The sequence below is a fragment of the Clupea harengus genome, chromosome 18 (genome assembly GCF_900700415.2).
Source record: "Clupea harengus chromosome 18, Ch_v2.0.2, whole genome shotgun sequence".
In the NCBI taxonomy this organism is placed as follows: Eukaryota; Metazoa; Chordata; class Actinopteri; order Clupeiformes; family Clupeidae; genus Clupea; species Clupea harengus.
The window spans coordinates 9538772-9561557 of record NC_045169.1 but is presented as its reverse complement, the minus strand read 5'-3'; the positions used below and the strand labels follow the sequence as shown (position 1 = coordinate 9561557).

Sequence of the window (22786 nt, the reverse complement as noted above, 5' to 3'; positions counted from 1 at the left end):
ACGGGTCACTTTGTCCTTGGAGCTGCCCCGTCCCTTCATCCAAGACATTAATCACAATAAATCACAGTGGCCCAACTGATAACGTTTAATGTTTTTAATTTCAATTTCTGCTCCCTTCTCCCCCCATTTTTTTTTTTTTTGGGGGGGGGGTTGTTTAATTCATCCGTTTGCGGATTGTGTGTGAGTTGTTTATTTGTTTATTTGATTGAGTGTGTTGTCAGTCTAGGAGAAAATCCCCCAGCTCAAGCCTTTAATCTTCGTCTGGAGGGCAAAACAAACATAACCCCCCTCAGCCCTTCATCCGAAGAGCCATGCTGTGCACACCGCCCCCCCCCCCCCCCCCCCCCCCGGGTGCACGAGAACCCCTGAAATCCTCAAATGCCACACCGCCACCTCTCCTGTCTTTGTATCATTACATCGCGCTCACACACCACTCATAAGACTGGAAATCATACACAATCACATTTCTCCAAAACTGTCAAAAAAGCTGTCACCTTTTACATGTTAATCATTCTATTGCCAAATCAATGACTATCTTGCAGCGTAACATCACTGATGCTAAATAAACAGTTACGTTGCCAGGTTATAAGAGAGAGTGTGCGGTGGTCTTTCACTGAAAATGGTCCCAGTTATTTTATGAATAGACAGCTGAAGAGGAGGCTTTGAAACGTAGGGTTTGAAACGTTCAGTTGGGGTCCACCAAGATGAGTCTCCCTTAGGACTGAGATGCTGGCCTGCCCGAAAACAGACAGTCAAGGTCACAGGTCACAGGTCAGGAGGTCAAAGCCAGCTGGTGTCACAAACAACAGCCTGCAAGTCAGCTGAGCAGTGGGGAGGACACACACTGGGGGGTGCAGACAGGGAGAGAGCGAAAGAGAAAAGGAAAAAGAGAGGGAACAATACAAAAGTAGGATGAGAATGGGAGACAAAAAATTGTGTTTACATACCATTATACATCAATATAGATGAAAAGGAACAGTAGCTAGACAGACAGATAATTAGTAACATAAACAGACAGACATTTCAATAGACAGACTGAATTTGTCAGACAGACAGACAGATTGATTGATTGATTGATTGATTGATTGATAGGTCTATGCATTTAATGGCATATAAAGACAGGAGGACAGCTGAGAGCACAAGCTGGAACTCTACAAAGCAATAAAATAAACAATTCCAATAAAATCTTCCGTGTGGTCCACAGCTTCTCCAGAGCTTTACGCCAAACAAAAGGAATGAAGACAGAACAAGAAAGACAGTAAGAACAACACACACACAAACACACACACACACACACACACACACACACAAACAAGAAACGAGCCCAAACAAAACGCAGCTTGATGAATGCAGGCGATAAAAAACGTTTCGAGTCATATTTACAAGGCCATGGAGAGAGAGAGTGGAGCAGAGCGGAGACTCCTGCCGGCCCACTGAAGCCTCTTGGCCAAACAATGGACAAGCCTGCACACCACATGCAGCCCACTCTCCAGAGAGGGCACAGGCACACTCCTGATTGTGTGTGTGTGCGTGCGTCTGTGTGTGTGTGTGTGTTTGTGTGTGTGCGCGCGTGTTTGTGTGCGGTGTGTGTGTGTGTGTTTGTGTGTGTGTTGTTCTAACTGTCTTCCTCGTTCTGTCTTCATTCCTTTTGTGTGTGTTTGTTTGTGTGTGTGTGTGTGTGTGTGTGTGCGTGAATATTGTTTGTATTCAAGTTGTATATGCACTTAAAGTGTCTGCCATGTGAGTTTACCTGTCAGGTCAGTATGTGTGTCTGAGTGACTGTATGGGTGTGAATGTGAGTGTGTCCACATATACACATATGCACATGTCCGCATTGTGTGGCTGAAGGGTTGCACGTGTGTACGTCCTCCTCTTGTTACCCTCAAGAACAGCCTGCACGTTTCATGGCTATTTTCCCTGTCTTAGCAATGCAAAAATCCCCTGAAACACAACTTTTTCCACCTTAAAATAAGATGAAGTCCGAAATATCTCACTACTTCTCTGTCTCGCTCGTTCTCTCTCTCTCTTTCTTTTTATATCGTTTTGTTTTTAGATCATCACGGCACTCTGTGGTTTTGGCGCCACAGGCTGCCATGTGACCGGCCGTCGCCATTAGCGACCGGTCAGCGTTGAGGTAATGGTGTTTTTTTCCTCCGACGTCGCCTCGCTTGTCAAAACCATGGCCGACGGGCAGCCAAATGTCAGAGAGCGTTTAAAAACGTTTTTTGGGGGGTTTCCTGAAGAAACCAAAATAAAATAAAAAGAAGTCAAGCCCTTCCACATCCTCCACACTTTTAATTATTCACCTCCCCCTCGCACTGAGGGATGGAGAACGAGAGAGGGAGGGGAGAGCGAGGGAGGGACAGACACAGAGAAGCGGAGATAGAGAGAGAGACAGAGAGAGAGAGAGAGAGAGAGAGAGAGAGAGAGATTTGGCTTCAAGGCCATTTAACCATAACATGGAAAAAGTGAGAGGGAAAGCCTCCTTAGTGCCAGCTAACTGATACAGCTCTGACTTTTCTTCTTCTTTCTCTATTTCCTCCCTTTTTGCTTTGACTTTGTGAGGTTCACCGCTCGGTTCCTAAGCTCCTGTTTTGCCGACTTGGGTTGAGTGGTGAGGAAACCGTTCAGAGCAATCGGATTGTTTGATTGAAAACATCCTTAATCACATCACGCACACTTTGATCCGCCAAGAACGAGACTGTGACAGATCAGACACTCTCACACACACGTGTGTACTCACTGACATACACACACATACACGTAAATGCAAATATCCAATGCTTCTTCACGTACACACATTAACACATAAACAGCCTCTCTCTCACACACTTACACACTTACACTCGCACATTCATATTTAAATAAACTCTCTCCCACCACACTTACACTTTTCCTCTCACATTTTTGGAAAACACACACACACACACAGGTGGCTGACCAGTGGCTGTGTGGCAGTGCGGAGGTCAGTCTGGGCCCGGAGCCAAAATGGCGGCAGGAAAAGCACCAGGAGCCACAGGAGGAGTCCGGGCTTCCAGCCAACCCTCCCGGAGCCCCTCGGCCCTCAGTCTCCCTCACAGCAAGACACACACACACACACGCACGCCGGGGCCACCGCACATAGCCCATAATCCCACAGACTACAGGGACACTACAGGGCAACATCTCTGCCAGGGGGGGGGGGGGGGGGGGGGGCGGCACAGACAGTAGACAGAGGGATGGAGAGGAATGGAGATATGTGAAGAGAGGGGGGCAGAGAGAGGAAGGGAGGGAGGGAGGGAGGGAGAGAGAGATGTTTGGGCTCTGCACTCCTGAACCCATGACAAGGTCACCACTATTTCCTCAACAGCACAGAGGCAACAGTGCTCCTTTTCATCCTTTGCTCTCGCCTCTTCCTTCTCCTCTTTCCCAGCCACACTCAGAAAGAGAAAGGAAGGAGAAAAGAGGAGAGAGAGAGAGATTCAGAGAGACAGAGAGAGAGAGGGAGAGAGAGGGAGAGAAAGAGGAAGAGAGTGAAGGGTTATGAGGGGGATGGTTAGGTGGAACAAGCAGCCCATAGTGTGTGCCAGAGAAAAGGCATAGTGTTTCCTGACGCCGTGTTTTCATAAGTGAACCATTCTTGTAAGGGGGCTTGCGTTCACTTCCTCGTTCTGTCAGGACCCATCGCCGTCCGTCCGCAAATCACGCAAAAAAACACACACGCTTGCGCCACAGATAAAGAGCTCGGAAAACAGAGCTGCCTTCCCAAAGCACTATTCCCAGTCCAAGGTTCGGGTTACACCGCAAACGTTCCAGCCAGCAGTTCCTACAAGCACTGCTAGCTTTCTCGGGCAGAGGCCCCCTTTTTCGTCCCCAAAGAAAAAAACGAAAGAGATTACCCAAGTGTTGTTAATCTGTATTATTCTAACAAGACCCCCTGATTCAGCCTTTCCTTCGGGCCAAATATTGTTTGAGGAAATGATAATAAATATGTGGAACAGCAGCATAAATCTTTGCCCACAATCCTCATTTTTCACAATGAGCAATAAAATGTTGAACACCAGTGCATGTGGAAATGCAATCCTCCTCCATTTGTCAAACTGTAGGATGCAAAGCCACAAACATTCCAAAAATGACACGGAGACAAACGGCGTGGATGCTTGAGCACTTACATGTATGCGCAGCCATAAAAAACATAAATAGCTTACTTTTTTTACACGCAGACAAATCACACACATACACACACACACACACACACACACACACACACACACACACACACACACACATACACACAAATCAACTCAAGGACGAACCATACCAATCTATTGTGATCTCCCTTCATCATCCCTGACACTCATATGCAAACCCACCCCCCCCCCCCCCCCCACACACACACACACACACACTCCACCTTCACCCCCCCACCCCGCTGTACACCCCCTAAAATTCGCCTCAGCATGTTATCCTTTGTCAGGGCATACTGTGCAGAAAGCCAATACCAGCATTCTGACCACAGGCAATGCTGTTCCAAACCAGAGATGACATCATCTTCCCCTTCCCCTTAACTCCCAAACTCCCCTCCATTAAAAAAATAAAAACCTCCCTCCCGTTCTCGCTCACTCTCCCTCTCTCTCTCCCTCTCCCTCTCCCTCTCCTTCTCCCTCCCCACCATTTTCTCAAACAAAGCCTTGGTCCAAAACACAGGCCTGTAATTACAGTAGGGGGGGGGAGGGGTTGGTGGTGATGGTGGATGTAAATGCTGCCAGGGGCAGGATGGTGCACTGGTCTTGGCCCAGGCCTAGATCTGCCTGCCTGCCTGCCTGCCTGCCTGCCTGCCGAAAAAACATGTGCTGTGAGTTACAGAGGCCAGGAGAAGAGCCTGGGCCAGGCCAGGCCAGGGCAAGGCCAAAGCTCAAGCCCCACGGTGAAGGATCCCCGAAGCACGGCACTGGAAGAGGTGGGGGTAGGGGGTGGAAGAAGCTCCCCACTGAAGTGAAGTTAAAACATTTTCAGGTTGACAAGTTTAAAGGAGGGAAGACAGTGGGGAATCTCCAAAGCGTACAAAACATTCCGTGTGGGGAACAAAACGCTCCACAACCCTCCACTTCCTAAGTTGTCATTTTGTGATATGGGCTGCAAAAAAATGTTTTTTGATGAATTAATTTAATTTAATTTGTTTGTGCATTATTGGTTGTATAAAAAAAAACCAGAACCGATTATGGGCAGATGCTTTGGTTTGGATGCATGTTTATTTTTCTCTTCCGAAAAAGAGAAAGAAATAAAAAAAGATTTCTGTGGAATTCCACTTCTGGAGCGGATTTCTCGTTCTTGCTGCCCGAAGATCTTAGCTAGCAATCGCTCAGGAGATTTATCGGTGGATGGACATCTGGAGGACAGAGCGGTATAAATTATGGAGATTTAACTTTCTCTTCACGGCACTAAACAGGGCAGTGAAGAATGACATCAAGCTGTTGCGCAGCACACTAGTTTAAAAAAGAAACTCAACCTAAATCAATTTGGGAACCCTACACAAACTGGAGAACAGTACCCCTCACTCTACCTAGAATGATATAACTTATATCATATTCAGTGTTAACGCTTAATTGGTGTTTTTTATTACCAGAGATGCATATTGTGTATTTTCAGTGTATTAGTGCACTGAGGGATTATAATGTCAGGTAGCGTTTCATTTAGACTCACGAGGGCCTTAAGAAGGGTATACTCAACTAAAATCTAACATCACCACCATAATTCACCGCTCGCAATGTGATCTTGTGTTCTTCTTTTATAGGTGGCCGCAACATTAAGTCTGCTAATTCTGAGGGAAATATTACCTTTCTAAATATATTCTTAAGGCAGACGTGAATGACAGGGACTAAAAATTAACAACTAACAACACCTGCATTTTTCCCTGATGCCTCGACAACACAGGGAGGGCGAGAGAGAGAGGGAGAGAGCAAGGACACCTCATGTGTATTCATGCTGTGGAGTCTTGGGAATGTGCATTAAACCATGGCTGCAAATCATGGCTGCAGCCAGATACTCGACAAACACAAGCCACAACTAACACAACCCGATGTGCGTGCTTGCAGGGTCACGTCCTACTGTGCGTCCTGAAACCGCAGACGCTTCAGAGTTAATTTCTCAGAGAGGCTTGCGGTGGCCGAAGCGCACCCCCGTGTGCGCAGATTCTTCCGCCAGCCAGTCAACAGCGGACAGTCTGTGTTCCATCAAGCGTTCCAAAGTTCCATTACTTACCCAGAGTTCTCTTGTGGGGCCAAGTCGTATATTGAGCTGTCATCCAGGGCGCTCTAATGAAAACCCACGAGAGACAGAATTTTGCATGTGCATGTATGTGTGAGTGTGTATGTGTATATGTATGTGTGTGAGTGTGTGTATGTATGAATGCATGTGTGTGAGTGTGTGTGTGTGCATGTGTGTGTGTGTGTATGTATGTGTGTGAGTGTGTGTGTATGTATATGTATGTGTGTGAGTGTGTGTGTATGTATGTATGTATGTATGTATGTATGTATGTATGTATGTACTGTATGTATGTATGTATGTATGTATGTATGTGTGTCTGTGTGTGTATGTATGTGTGGAAGTGTGTGTGTATGTGTGTGTGTGTGTGTGTGTGTGTGTGTGTGTGTCCATATGTGTAAGGTCAGGCACTGAGATTCACAAACTTAAGTTTTTCTTTTTTTTACCAAAGTCGCTGCTATTGTCACCATTTGTTGGCAATTTTATGACCATGAAATAATTAATATGTTCATGCTGTTAAAACCAACCACATAATGAAATTGGTGCATTGTACGCCATCAGTCTTCGGCCTACTATTAAAAAAACTGAGGTGACCACCAGTATTTCAAGATGTAGCAGCATCTCTTTCTCTCTCTCTCTCTCTCTCTCTCTCTCTCTCTCTCTCTCTCTCTCTCTCTCTCAAACCTCCCACAGGATTGACATCACTGTTTTAATAAATTCCCTGCAGCAGCACATAAACACACACATGGGTGCTCCATGACTGTCTGTCGGGGTCTTTCTAATGATCACCTGGGGTGGGGGGTGGGAGGGGGTCCTTGTTTACTGTTATTTTCTTCTTGAGACCACGGCGCGGGTCGACGCCAGGAAATATGTATAAAAACTCCATGGAACCAATAAAACGGCAGTGCTTAAGGGCCCTCTGTGGAATTTAATGTGGAAGATCGCTTTGATATGAAGTGGAACACTTTTCATTACCAAAGAGTGTCAGCATTTAATGTGACCTGTAAATCATTGTCTTCTCACTCTCCCCTCTTTACAAGTTTCATGAAGAGTCACCCTCACGTGTTGTTGGCAGGTCTATAGCCGAACTGGGCCCTTAACAACAAACTCCTTCCAGCTAAAAGTTCATTGGATATGTGGAATCGGAGGTGCCATTTATACACAGCATATAAATCTGTGATTGACACCTTTCTGGTATGTGTATATGTACAATTAACTGTATGTGTTACTGTAACTATATATATGCACTTAATTTACTGTAACTATATATATGCACAACAAATATCTTTGGGTTGCCAGCACAGAAGAACTTTCATTATATTCCTTATCCTCCATGGAAGACCCCTATAGTGGCTCTCATTTAGCAGGTCCTGTGTAGAATGTGTGAGTGTGTGTGTGTGTGTGCGAGTGTGTGTGTGTGTGTGTGTGTGTGTGTGTGTGTGTCTGTGTGTGTGTGTGAGTGCGAGTGTGTGTGTGTGTGTGTGAGAGAGAGTGTGAGTGTGAGAGTCTAGTAACCTACTGATGGCACAGCTTCCCAAAGATTGTGCACATTGCACTTTCTTGGAAAAAATAGTTCTTTACAGTAAAGCAGATTGCCTGAGGGGCACTCTGGAAGCTCTACAAAGAAGCCTTTACCAGAGGGTTCTGGGTAGATAGTTCCAACATTCCAACAGAATATATTTTTTGCTTTTGGCACCTCTGAGTTCTAGGGCCCCCCCCCCCCCCCGGTCAGAATGATCAGCTAATGACATATGCCTAATCCCATTTGGTCAATTAATGAATTACCGGTTCTTTAACAACAGTTCATTCAAGATCCCATGCAACACATCAGATGAGGTAAAGACTCTGAATCGATTCCAGTACAGGAGATTTAAAAGACCTGTGAAAATGTCCTCTTTGCTTTGTGGTGTGTGTGTGTCTGTGTGTGTCTGTGTGTGTGTCTGTGTGTGTGTGTGTCTGTGTGTATGAAATTCTCTGAGTGTGTGTATATGCGCTCTGTGAAAGCCACGATTGTTGGTGAGAGGAGTGATTGTTAAAAGGAAGGGAGTGGAGGAGAAGAGGAGGAGACTGCTCCTCACAAAAGGTGTTATTGTTCAAACACGGGTTCGGTCCCTTAATGACAGCTCACCTAGAATAAGACAGCTGCTCAGGCAAGGTGAATGGGGCACCTGCTACAGCCAAACAAATCCTTTCCTTTCTCTCTCTCTCTCTCTCTCTCTATCTCTCTCTCTCTTTTTCTCTCTCTCTATCTCTCTTTTACTCTCTCTTGTTCAACAAAGAGCGTATGTCATGGAAAACACAAATGGGCCCAAACAACATGAATCACAGTTTTCCCAATCCCCCACAATGCTCTCATTAAAAAGAAGAAAAAAACACATGCATAAGCAAATACATTGTCAGAATTTGTAAACAATGGGGAATTACCCCTGGATGAATTTGAGAAGCTCGACTGCAAGCCATCAGCAACCGCAGCCCCATTCCGCGGCTCCACGATGAAGCGCTCCCAGAAAATGCCTTCACGAGCACAGCTCAGCTTCGGCAGTGGCTTTGTCTCTGGGTGAAGGACTTTTTTTTTTTTTTATGTCTTCAGAGATCTCTTCTTTTTTCTCTCTCTTCATCTCCTTTCCTCTCTCTTATCCTTGTCCTCCCAACATCCCTCTCCTCTCCTCTCCTCCCACCCTCCCACCCTCCCCTATCTATCCTGGTTTGCTCCCCTGGTGGGATCCGGTAACGTTAGCTAACCACAGCCCACGCTGTCATTGGCCGGGGCCAGGCTCTCTGTCCTGCAGGATCTCATTTTTCCAGACATTGCTGAACAGTTACACTGTCTCTTTCCACTGGGCTCTTTGGGCCTGGTCAGCCCGACCATGCCACCTCTCGCAAAGGCAGGGAGCAAATGGGAATCGTGTATCCAATTAACAATAGAAAAATTAACAATAGAAAAAAAAAAGAAAGAAAAATAAGATGCCTTGTGTTGCCAAATGGGTGTAGTGTGTGATACTGATTAGTGCAAACACCAAGACAGGCATGACTACATCACCTACTGGGAAGACTTTATTCCTCAAGGTCTCATATTTAGTCAAAGCAGTGAATCAATTTATTCCGATGCAGTTAATTCCCTGAAGGCAGGAACTCGGTTCATTTTGGCTTTACAGAATCACATTTATGGTTTGAAGAAACATTGGTTGTTACCAAAGATTGTAGAGTGCTTTGCGTTGCTCTATAATCTTTGGTTGTCACTGAGAGCTCAACAGTTCTGCAGTGGCGTAAATAAATTACCTATGCACCATCCTAGACAGACAGTGCATTAAAAAAATTCTCAGAGCGGGTGATATTGTTCTAAGCTGTTTGCAGCTTAAAAGTCTTCCGTTGGCCTCAGTCTTCAGTCTCCTCTGTGTCTGCTGTTTGTCAAGAGTCTTGGCACATCAGTCAACATGCACGTCCTGCAGTTTCAAGGCACCCATTCCAATTAGCACTGAGCTAATTGGTCCAGCAGTTAATCTGCATGTGCCATAAAAAATAAAAAAAATAAAACATTTTCCATGAGGGGAAATCGGCCTGTTTCACAGAGGCAACAGAGGGAGACAAACACTAGCAGAACTCTCAGCATCAACACAGGGACCCAAACACTAGCAGAACGGCCAGCTTCACTGTGGTGCTAATGTTTCAAGACACATAAAATGTATAGATTACATTAGAGAGAAAAATAAAATAATGCTAATATGTGATCTTGATGGTTATATCACATGATGACTTGATGGTCTTCCAAAAGACTCTCAACATGCATGTTGTTGACTTGGAAATTGTCCTATACCTACAGGGAATCTCCAGTAAGTAATAAAGTGTTCCTGAAATTGTTCAGTCTCAAGGACACAAGATGGTCGCCCTCCTGTGGTCAACCACAGCTGCTCCGTGGAGCTGAATCTAAACTATAAAAGAGTGCATCCTCTGTGGGTTGTACATACGACTCATGAGGGTTTGAAGCACTGATCCCAGGTTGGCTTTCATGTTCTGCTGGTGATGGGTAGGGGGGAAACAGGATCGAAGAGCGGCTGACCCAGGTCCAGCTGGGACTGGCAGCAGAACGAGCAGCGCTCCCCAGTGACTCATCCTCCTAGGAATGTCGCTTCGCTCTCTCGCCCCCTGCTCCCACTTCTCTCCTCCCCCTTGGTTGTCCATCGCTTACCTCACTCACGGCCAAGAGCTCTGTCGCTGGAGGAATCTGGAAAACACCAACGAGGTATGAGAGGAATTTCTGCTTTTCCTCAGTCGTGTCCTTCCCCCCGTCCTTTTTTTTTTGCTGTTGTCCCTTTCCATCGTTCTTTGCTTTGGACGAGCGCGAGCCGCAGCTACGGGGCCCTCTGGAGTTGTCTTTGTTTTTGAACACTGACCAACAATAACAACATCCCATAAACAATGGGGTTTGTTGATTGGGAAGTACAGGGACGGGGTGAGGTGGGGGGGTGTGGGGCGGGGAGGTGAATGTTATTGGCTTTGGCAGCTGGGCCTGAGGCAGACTCCACTGAGTTTGCGATGTGCTCTTTGCGGTGTGGGCTGAGATATTATGTCAGTTCTTGGATATGTGGCAGCTCTCTCAAGGCAGAAAAGGACCCCTGATCTCCCTCTGCTCCTCTCTCTTACTCGTCTTTCTTTCTGCCTGCTAGATGGGTTTAGCAGACCAGGCACCACACTAGCAGTCCTCTTGACTTCTCTGAAAGGGTCACTCTGTCTTTCCTGCAATGTTCACTTTGAAAAGCACAAGCTGGTGAGTTGCTTTTGTGACAACTAAATGGTCTTCACTGAAGCATTTTGTGACAGCTCAAGAACGGCTTCAGCTACAAGGTCTGCTTGAACACAGAATTTTTGACCTTCAGAGATTTATTTATATTATTATACTGCTTTGCATGTCCAGTTCCATTCCACATAAATCATAATTGCTTGGGAATTACCTTTTTTGACACATGGTTTGCAAATAAGACTTTGGGAATTTCGAAGGGGTAAAGGGTGGGACCTTGCCATTCTGCAGGTGCACAGGTGCAGGCCCACTGCTCTTGTCGTCATGGAGACAGAACTGGCTTTGCACAGCCTGAGGAGAGCGGTGCGTCTCAGGTTTCCAGAATCAGTTCAACAGGTTTGGGGCCTTTCCCCCCTTACGACTCTTGCATTCATTCCACTTTTTTCAGTTTCTTATCACCACCATGAACATATTAAAATGTATATAAAGGTCAGAAATGCATTAGGCAGGTAGCTCATCTTTCTTGAGAGGAGCCAAACTTTGACTTCACTGAGCACTCACAAGTGAAGTGGTCCAGACTGGGTATGCAGCACCACCCTGTGGTGGAGTTTAGTATCTAAGGATGTAACCACTTGCGTCCATAATGCGAAATAATAATTAAAAAAAGAACACCTCCATCAGGAAAGATTTTGAGGAAGCAGTGATTTAACATTGATTGAAAAACCCTGTAAATACACAGACACTATTACAATGGTCATGTATTTGAGATTGTAGAGGTTACACAACCAATTGGCGGTTATTATTAGAGGTGATACAACCAGAGAACAAGGACCAAGAAAGAATGTAAGAATTTTATTTGATTACAAGTCTTCATAACATTTAAACATTTAAAACCCTCCATCAGAGAATCTTAGAAAACGCCAAAGCACATTTGGCTGAAGGGGTCCATTTGTGCTATATCACTGACAGTTTGTTCAATGTTCTTTTCATGGCTTTCCTCTATTTGGGGGGGTGTGACCAAAGTCACACTGTTCTTGATATCATACATCAGCTATTTGAGAAGAGAGAGAGGAAGGCACATCAGAAATAAGTTTACAAAACATCTCACATGTACTGTTCTATTCTAAACAGTGCCAATATTAAAGGTAAGGTACGCAGTTTTGGTTGCCAAACATATAAAACACTTCTGGACTGGCAATGTAACTCTAAAGGCACGGTGAAAAGTTTTCCCCAAAATCACTGTACTCTACACACTTTAGTTTCAGATTCATCCTGTTTTGTATTTGTTTACATGTATGGGAGCTCTACCCTCAGCAACTGCATAATAAAAAACACCTCAAAGTATCACACACAGTAGACAGAACACTTGCCAACCGTTATCCTTCAGATATATGTCTGAGGTATATCTGTCCTTCATATTAGGTCTAGCAGTGTTTCAAATTATCTACAACAAAAAAAGCTCCTTTAAGTCCCTGTGCAGACCAACCTTTAGATATTCATCAAAGTTAAGGGTGTTGTACTTCTGAACGCTGGCTGTGTCAAAAAGGTCCCTGCGCACTTCCTCCGAGTCAGGGTTGTTCATCAGATCCAGAGCTGCAGAGCTGCCATTGGCCAACAGGAGAAGATCAAGACAGTGTCACAAACTTCTGTTCAGTACAAGAGGAGGTCATGTCTATCTGCTGTCATCTACAGACAGCACTACCAAAAGCCTCAATTTCAGAGATAAACAATGGCATAGAACATGGGTGTAACATCATGGGTACTGCCACAGCGGTGTGGAATGTTCCAGCGTATAGGCATACTGTAATTCTGATACACTGAAGGCACAGAGTTTTAGTTTAGAGTTGAGAGTTAAGTTAACTTCTCAGTTTCTCTCTTTAAATTGCAGGTGAGAGAGTAGTTGAAATGCCTCAGATTTGACTGGGGGTATAAAATGAAAAATGAAAGAAAATTAAATTTCAACTGAGCTGCCTAAGGGTGAAGCTGGAGAATAGGGTAGGGATAAAATAGGGCAGGATTCAGAAGCCTTGGTCTAATTTGATCTTAAAAGTGCAGTCCCCGATTCAGCGAATTGCTCCTCATGGTCCTCTAGCTGTCTGTTCAGTGTGCACGCCAGTGTCCCTACAAAGGAAAGTATTCAAGTCCGTCCCCCGTCCCCCCCCCAGTGGTAGCGTTCCTGAGACTGGGCGAGATGAATGGGATTCTCCATAGTGACATACTGTATATCTCGGTCCTCGGGCCTTTTCCCTTGCGGTGTGGTTGCCGCCCCTTTAGGAGGGAATACAAAGCTTTGAAATTCAATGGCAGGCAATGGAGTTTGCAGGTGTTCGACAAGTAAATTCATAAAAAAATAAAGAAAACAGTACTTGCATAGTTTAAATGTCATATCAGAACAATTACATGAGTGCCCGCAACTAATGACAAGCACAGGTATCTGGAAAAACTTCTCAACATTGGTGGCAAATGTACTTTTAGCCAAACCCTTGAAAAGATATCACATTGAATTGCTGACGGTGTCATCTCTATTTTACTGTGCATTCCTATGAGGATAATCACAACTTGAAAGCACATCAGAAAACAAGAGGTTAAATTGTTATGCTTTTGTTGGCCTAAATTAAATTACATGCTTAGCTAACATTACGTTTGCTATTAGCTTATTGCTACCACTGCATAGCATGCTAACGTGAGGTCGTTTTCCCATCTACTGGGGTCTACTTTTTCAGCCATATGGACTACTGAGTACAAAACATATGCATTTTTTGCCAGAAAGGCTATCGGCCATTAACTGTTTTCCATAGCCTACAGGTTTCTTCTCTATGTGTTCTTTCTGAAAAGCCTGTAAAGCCACGAATCACTTACAAATCTCTTTATTTGTTCTTCCTTTCCCTATTTGATACCAAGAAAAAAAAGTGTTTTTTTTTTATTATTCATCATGCAAGACATGGCACAGTAACTTTTAGGTGTAGTGACATCCTCTATCTCCCAATCACTCCCAGTCACTTCTACCACCTTTCACTTTGAAAGGGCATGACCTCCAAAAATGCCTCACGTTGACCTCATGTTGCTGTGGTCTATATACTATGGTGAGCAAGGCACGTGACTGAGTTGTAGTCAATTTATGAAATGAAAGGAGCAATTTCAACATTTTTAAAAAGGGCAAAATATCACTTGAAATTTTCAGTTAGCAGGTTACTACTGTCCAAACAATGATGTATTTCACTTATTTACTTACAACTCTTCAAAGCTGAGCAGTCTGTCACCAGTTGTGTCAAAAAACTCAAACTGATGTTTGAGGTGCAACAAGTCATCTTTCGTCCAGTCAGGATACTTTATCTTTAACTCCTGGGCAACATCGGGCCAAGTGTAAGCATACTCTGATAAGAAATGTAGTAGTTATAATAATAGTAGTAGAATTATTATTATTGTTATTATCATCATCATCATCGTGTCGCCACCACCATCATGGGCAAAGGAAATGAGCATTGATCGTTTTGTTGACTATCACTTAATTTATTAATGAAACTTTACACTTGATACAGAATGAAAAGAAACAGAATGAGTGATTAAAGTCAACATACTCAGAAACCTGGTCTCCTCTTTGATTGAACGGATTCTGTGTTCAATCATTTCATAACAGTAGAATAAATTGATTTCATGTAACTGTTTTCCAAAGTCGAATGCATCAGAGTCTGCAAAGGAGGGGGGAGGGACACACACACACACACACACACACAGTATTGTGTTTAAAATAGTTACAGAAGCACACATTGCACCGTAAGAAACAAAACTGAGGAAAGGCTTGTATAATGCATTGCTGACAATTCCCCCTTTGATTACAGTATAAGCATATGCTCTTTTCACCCTGATAGAACACCAGTCATGCCTTTTTAAAATTGACATGGCTGATATACGAATGTGATATATGAAATATATACTATGATATATTTATGTATTTATTATTATTACAGTTTGGATTTCATAATGGATTTGATAGCATATTAAATAATGCGATTGCTGAATGTTACACTAAATGTAAAGCCACTTACATTTTATACTTGATTTCTTGTGTTTTGATAAATACCATTTCCTTCCATCCCACCACCACAGCTAACAGAATGTTCCGAAAAGTTCCGTTGATTTGAATTATTTGAACTATTTGTTCTTAACGGAAATCACGAAACGGCAACAAAATCATTTAATAGAGGTATTTTGGAAGAATGTCTTCTATCGTTTTGGCAAGTAACCGTATAACAAGTGGGATAATTTATAGTCTATATGTATAAACATTATTCCTCACATAAATCCCTTCAGGACGAAACAAGACTGTTCGGTATTTATTTTTCGATAATGACCGCAAGACTTAACAATAAAGAAATCGTAGGCTTGTGTTTTAATAAATACCAATTCCATCTAATCCTCTTCAGTGTCACCCCACCTCCCACCACAGCTAATAGACGGCAGATGATAAATGTTCATATTTGTGCCTGCCGTGTTATATGTCTCTGATACACAGACACATATAAATCAAGAACGGTTGAGGAGGAAACACAATTACCTTCATCGAAGTCGGGATCCACGTAGCTCTCTGGCTCATTCACCAGGGGATAAGATAATGATATTCCCATTTTGGTAACTTTAGCTGGGAAATACAACAGAACAACAACAATTAGCTAAGTACAACAATTAGCTAATTCAGCTGCTAAAGTTACTATCACAAGCGGTGAGTTTCCACTGCAACTCGCGATAATATTTGATACCTGCTTATTTCAAATGTCTGTTAATCTTTTGGTTCACGCTTTCCAGTTTGATAGTTATTACTAGTTTTATAAAAGAACATGTTTATAATGGACTAGATGACAGGACATAGCTCAGTCAACTCGCTAGATAGATATGCTAGCATAGCATACATAAAGTTCAGTCTATTGACAGAACAACAGGTAAAGTTAACGTTAATGTTACCAGGCTGGACGAACCTGCCTCAGGCTTGTCACCACCTAATCAGAATAACCCATAACCTACCTTAAATGACACTTAATGTTAATTGGCAAGATAGGTAACCTTGAGTATTTTACCTCAATTCCAGTAGACCACCTATATTTGACATCTGGCAAACAGCCTAGTTATTTTACCGGCCGTTGGATGGATTGCAGGTGAAAAGATTTTACTATAGAGACGACGCTCTTCGTGTTTTTTTATGGCTCCTCGTGCACAGGACAACATGTTTTGGTACTGATGGCTTTGTGAACCAGAGAGGCTTTCAACACAATTGTATCTGGAAAAAAGGTGAATTACTTGAAGTTTTTCGAATCAGAGCTCGATGGGAGACCTCTGCTGGTCAAAGTTAGGGAAAGTGCAAAATATTTCACAACCGATCGTCACATATTGTCAAGAAGAAAATGTTGAGAAAACTAAAGTTATTAAAGCAACATGTTATAACAATTCATTTAAATACGTTTGTAGATTATATTTAAATTAAGCACCAACGCTTTTCTTGTTAGTATGTAATCCTGACATACAGTGCCCTCCACAATTATTGGCACCCCTAGTGAATATGAGCAAAACAGGCTATAAAAAAATATGTCATTGCTGTTTATCCTCTTGGTCTTTCACTCAAAATATTCACAAAAATCTTACCTTTTCATTGAAGTAATTGTGGCACGCATGTTTTGGGGAAAAATATTTATTTAATGTCAACAGTTTTTTTTTCTTTCAATAATTTTACTTCAATGAAAAGGTAAGATTTTTGTGAATATTTTGAGTGAAAGACCAAGAGGATAAACAGCAAAGACATATTTTTTTATAGCCTGTTTTGCTCATATTCAGTAGGGGTGCCACATTTTTGTGGAGGGCACTGTATATCAAACCCAAATCCAACTCTTTCCAGCAGATTCATTGCTGTGAATGTCAAAGATTGACACAGTGACACAGGCTGTTTCAATTGTGCCTGTTTCAGATTTTTACATTCATTTCACCTACTCAAAAACAAGAATTCCCAACTATATATATATATATTTAAAAGGTTAAACATAATTTTGGTGTGTTTTCATGTTATTTTGCTTTTCCCATTGGCTGTATCTGTGAGGCCAAACTGCTGATTTGAAAATATGAAAGTAATGTATCTACATCCACAGAAAACTGGCAATACTTAATGGTGTGTACTTTACAATACTTAATGGTGTTTACCACACACACAGTGCACATATACAGCGGCAACCTAACTGGCCTGGAACTGTAAGAGAGCAGGAACACCCAGAATCAGACAGGCTCAGACAGAGGAGGAACAACATTTTTTTGTTAATAATTATTTTGTTCCAGAAAAGAAGAACACATGTGTGTGTCTGTGACACATGTTGACCCTCATGCCCAAGGAAACAAATCCCTTTATTCTGGCATGTGTGTGTGTGTATCATTATCATCATCATTGTTTATTCAGGGAGAATTGACTGAGCACAGGGCTCTTTTGCAGCAATGCCCTGATTGAGGCTACATAATACAAACAACAATAAATAAACAAACCATAACAAGACATAAAAGTCAAAATAGTGAAATCAGAGAATCATTTAAAACAACAGCATTGAGGCACATCCTTAGCATCTAAAAGGCTCTTAAATTGGTTGACAGACAAATACTTGGTAAGTTTCAACTCCACAAAAGTGTTCCATTTATGGGAAGCAAATAACTTAAAAGCTATTTTACCTACTGTATATTAGTTTTTGTAAGGGGGATTTCAAGGGAGATGAGGCTCTGTGACCGTGTGATATGACAGATGGATTTTAATTTTAAAAGTGACATGAGATAATTAGGCAGTTTTCCCACTAAGGCTTTATAAACAAATAAGAGACAGTGTTTTTCCCTCCTGTCTGCTAGAGGGGACCAACCAACATTCTTGTATAAGTTACAGTGGTGGGTCCTGAAAGCGTTTCCTGTAACAAAGCAAATAGCACTATGGTAAACAGAGTCCAGGAGTTTTAAGGTAGAGGGTGCAGCATACATGTAAACAATGTCACCATAGTCAAGAACTGACAAAATTGTTGATTGCACTATTTCCATTCGGTTTTCAAAAGTAAAACAAGATCTTATTCTATAAAGAGCGCCCAGTTTAATTTTAACCTTCTTAGCTAGGTCAAGAACATGTGATTTAAATGACAGCCTATCATCTAGCCAGATACCTAGGTATTTATAGCAAGGAACTTGCTCAATATTAGTCCCAGAACGAAAATCATGAATTTAGTCTTAGATTCATTCAATTTGAGGGACTTTAGGGAATCCTGTACACAATCAAAAGCATGTTGAAGGTTTGAAACTGCTTGATCTATAGAGGGCGCTGAGGCATACAAAATTGTATCATCGGCCTAAAAATGAACTTTGCAATGTTCTAGATGGTCACAGATATTATTAATGTAAAGTGAGAACAATACCGGGCCTAAAATAGACCCCTGAGGGACACCAGAATTAATTACTATATATATATATATATATGTATATACATTTACCGCACTAGATTAGCCTAGGTCCTGGACCTAGAATGCACTTATTTTGGCATGTGACATAGAAGATATCTTATCACATCACTCAAACATGATTGTGTCTGTGAGGCCTTAAAGGGGATTGCAGCCATAAAAAGCACTTGATGCCAATTATTATCGGGTGTTAATGGAATGTTGTTGTTTATCCAATAGGACTCCTAGTTGCGTCAGCACTTTAGAAACATCATCTCTCAGTTTTGGAGATAATCAGTTATCGCTTCTATTGGCACAGATTCCTTAGCCTTTTTTCCCTTTATGCCTTATTATGCATTGTCCTTCTCCACTAAAGATGACATGATCAGAGTACTCCCTGACCTTGCTGAAAGACAAAAGCAGCCAAAGGCAGTGTGAGGAAAATGCCAGGATGTGACTATCATGTGTTTTCCCTACCCTACCATACATACTCCAGTCAAAATCTGCCGCAATGAACACTTCCCTGTTCCCTCATCACTCTCACATGACAGATTGCACCCTTCAAGCATATCTTTGAACACTATGAAACAAAAAAAGCATGATTTTGAGGGGCATTTTTTTCAAGAGAATACTAATTACATTTAATCATAGATTAAGGCACATTTAAGGGTCTTGCTTTCACATTTCCATAGATCAAAGAGTAATTGAGCTAAACTCTTTTCTAAATTAAAAGCCGGTTAATAGAAAATAAGGGGTGTTACATAGCTATCGTTATAGTATACTATAGATATAGTTAGTTAGTATTGAAGAGTTCCACCACTGTGTTCTCCACAGGATGCACTTCGAGGGGGCAAATGTGAGTATTTAGGATGGGGAATTGACTTAATCTGGAGAGGTGTGGTAATTCACTCGGTCGTCCCATTTTGCTTCGGATCAGTCCTAGGGTTCCAGTGTTTCCCCTACCGTTATATTAGGGGGGCGCCCCGCCCCCCCAACGGCACCCCCCGCCCCTCCTGGAAGGTCAAGTTCATTTGTTCAATTTTATGTTCTATAAAGCGCCAGATCACAACGGAAGTAATTTAAGATTACCTTTCCTATAGAACAGGTCTATAGCTTGTTATTTTATTAAACAAAATAAATAGCCTTATGTTATTTATCTTATTTACACGACGGCATGTAATTGCTGTCTCTACATGGTCGCGCGATTAAAAATTCTCTGCTCTCTGTATCGCGCATGTCGGAGTTCCGCCACGATGCGCACAAACACACACACACACAGACACGTGCGCGCACACACAGGTGAGCACGCTCCCACCAGCGACAGAATTGGGCTTAAGAATCAGTGCACAGCTACGGACACTTAAGCTTTACAAAACACATTTCCAGGCGTTGATGAATCCAGCGATCTTTTCCTAGGTAGGGTCGAGAAAGAGGCCTAATGAGAATGGCTACAACAGACGTGGAAACAGAACGTACGCCCATGTCCGCACCGAAAATTCAGAAATAGATCTGGCTTCCATTTTTTATCATTTTCCACGAGTTGTGCGTGGCCCTTTTTACATAGAGTTTGGTAATAAATCTATGACATGTAATGAACATTATTTATTTTGCTGTGAATAATGAAGGAAGCAATACATCTGATTATTTCCCAAACCCTCAAGAGTGTTGCCATGGAGATTTAACGTTACTTTCTGTTTAAAGATAAGGTAGCAGCTAGTGTTGAAGAATGGATGACTTTAAATTGGACGACTTTAAATTAATATATGAAATTGAACATTAACACCTATACGGATAAAATAAATAAACAAGGATAGCAAAACAGATTGATAAGCATAAAATGAGAACGGCAGAAACACAGGCAGGACGTTAGATGACGAGACAGATCATAGTGACACAGGCTGTTTTTTTTCGTCATATGAAGGCTGAGACATTCATAACATTTTATTCAGTCTTACTGATGGTCCTTTTGTAATGCCAACATGTGCACTTCGTTGTGGATAAGTAAAGCCTATTCTGCTACATTTTTGTAGTCCTGGTAATCTTTTGTTTGGCATATTGGTGAGGTTATTAAGAGGACCATTTCTCAATCGTTTTGTTCTTGATGAATTAATGTTTGTTTATTAATCAGTTATTTTTCAGCAAATAATTCAATTATAATTACAAAGAGGACAATTCGCAACTTTATATCCCAACTTTCACTTGTTTTCGGCAATTTCATTGCAAAAAACACCTACAAATAAAAACTTTCATCAGAATCAGGAATCAGGAATTTTAGGCCGCAAATATCTCAAAACATTTTCTTCCAGAAGGCTAAAAAGGTAAACTGCAGTGACAAAAGCTGCACACTTTGGGGATAATTGTCATAAAAAGACATGTTCCGATGTTTAGTTCAATGTACAGTTAAATTAATTGTTCAGTTGTTATATTGACTGCTGTCATTAAAAGAAACACATGAACACCATGATTCCTTTAAGCGTTTGTGTCGGTGGCCGCGCCGCGCACTGTGCCGCGCACCGTGCCCCCCCCGCCCCCAAAAAGCTGTAAACCTAGGGGAAACACTGGGTTCCTTATGTTGCCCTTCACATGGAAGACGAAAGGTTACGGAATGGAAATGGATTGAAACTGTCATAAACCAGGCCTATTTGCCTTACCAATATATGATGCAATACTGTGTTTGTGAGAATAAAGCAGTTCTCTGCAGTCTTCTTGGCAAAAAGACCAAATATAACTGTGTTTATATTAGACCAAATATAACTGTTTCAGACCTAATATAACTGTGTTTCGAGCTTTTTAAAGGAGTCAGTAGTCACAAAAACTCATAGAACAGCTCAAATGTTTATTCTCTGTACAAGATACAGAGCTACACATTAGTGACAATTGTACCCTTAAACAGGCGCATGGATACTCAATACATGGAACTCAATACAACCAGGCCTAAGAGCCTTCTGGTTTCCATTTCAATCAGATGCTAAAGATCCCATAGCTTAACACCCTATTCAATCATTTAACACCGAAGTTTGTACTTAGACTTTATTCATAGGATAAAGTTTTCTTCAAAGAAACAGCAACCCACCATCACCAGCTTACTTCCACATAGTCACTGCATTAGAAGCACACACATACAGACACCTGTGCACATACACCCACTCACTTTCTCTCACACACACACACCATTGCCAAACTGATGTTCAAAAGGAAGTCTTCCCCGACATCGTTCCCCAGCTTATTCATCCTGATGGAGCTGATGGACTATGATTCATTACTTGGACTTGAAGGGATCTGACCATATTTTCACTCCTGAGGGAATTAAGTAAAGTTAATGAACCTTGTCAAAATGAGTTAAGTCAAAGCAAACAATGGGATTGAACTTCATCAATCTAAAAATATTTGTGTATGCCTAACAAGAAAAATTTGTATAATATGCTTGTCTACGCACAATAGATGGCTATTGGTAATGGTTGCCAAGACTGCTACCAGCTACTGGGATATCAACAGAATAGATTTAAATCCACATTAAGAACTAATGTCTTTGAAACACTCGTATTCTTATGATTAGTTGCATTTGCCCAGCATACAGCTTAGCCCACGTACCGACAGGTTGCACGTCTGCTTGACTGATGCCCGCCCGGTTAGCCGTCTGAACTTGCCCTGCGGAATCATTGTTCATAATGAGTTATTGAGACAACGCCACAGTGTCAGAGATGGTTTATACAACTGCTAGTTAGCTACCTATCCAGCTAACAGACATTATAAGTACGTTGCCAACGTAACATGATCTTTTCAAAGGTTTATTTATTCACACACAGCTTATCCTTATCATCATTCTATGTATGACTGAATCAAGTGTATCTGCTGCTGTTAGTTATTGTATGATAGCTAAGTTAGCATGATAGCTAGGGTAGAAACTACTGTCCTGGCTGTAATAGTAAAACGAGTTAACTTACTGTATTCATCCGGATGCGACATTGGATAGAAAAGTATGGGATAGAATGTGGCTGCAATGGCTGCTACGAAACCTCCAAATATTAGCACTATTTTTCTATTACTTGACATGATCTGGTGACACTTGTATTCATCTCATAGAGGGCAGTCAATCGGCGTCCAATTACTTCCGGGGTACAGCAGGCAGGGGCGTGTTCGCTTTTGCAAAGATAGAGATGTAAAAAAAAAACCTCTGCAGCCGAATGTTAAGGACAGGCCATTGTATATGTAGTATTTGTGTGTTTTTTGTTTTTTTGTTTGTTCGTGTGTGACTAGGTATGCAATTATATCACAGCCTGGGACAGAACAGAGTTAATTGAAAAAAATAAAATAAAATCAGACACTGCGATTGTTCAGGGTTTTGACCACTCATGTGCTCCTGCCTGCT

At 42.2% G+C, this 22786-nt stretch overlaps 2 protein-coding genes across 4 annotated transcripts; both read right to left on the bottom strand.

The window, feature by feature from the left end:
- Nucleotides 1–11815: 11815 nt before the first annotated feature.
- On the bottom strand, nucleotides 11816–16522 carry si:ch211-122l24.6 (uncharacterized protein LOC557261 homolog). Of its 3 annotated transcripts, none has more exons than XM_042710479.1 (6): nucleotides 16051–16522; nucleotides 15534–15617; nucleotides 14557–14667; nucleotides 14211–14352; nucleotides 12465–12579; nucleotides 11816–12029 (listed from the first exon to the last, which is right to left on the bottom strand). In XM_042710479.1, exons 2-6 carry the CDS (start codon nucleotides 15601–15603, stop codon nucleotides 11889–11891), a joined length of 579 nt encoding a protein of 192 aa, XP_042566413.1. In that variant the 5' UTR covers nucleotides 15604–15617; nucleotides 16051–16522; the 3' UTR covers nucleotides 11816–11888. The 3 variants fall into 3 exon arrangements, with proteins under 3 accessions (XP_042566413.1, XP_042566415.1, XP_042566414.1); XM_042710481.1 differs by lacking the exon at nucleotides 16051–16522 and adding an exon at nucleotides 15938–15972; XM_042710480.1 differs by lacking the exon at nucleotides 16051–16522 and adding an exon at nucleotides 15736–15901.
- A 4711-nt stretch (nucleotides 16523–21233) lies between these two features.
- On the bottom strand, nucleotides 21234–22558 carry smim20 (small integral membrane protein 20). Its single transcript, XM_012840176.2, has 3 exons — nucleotides 22362–22558; nucleotides 22009–22065; nucleotides 21234–21714 (listed from the first exon to the last, which is right to left on the bottom strand). Exons 1-3 carry the CDS (start codon nucleotides 22468–22470, stop codon nucleotides 21677–21679), a joined length of 204 nt encoding a protein of 67 aa, XP_012695630.1. The 5' UTR covers nucleotides 22471–22558; the 3' UTR covers nucleotides 21234–21676.
- Nucleotides 22559–22786: the final 228 nt, after the last annotated feature.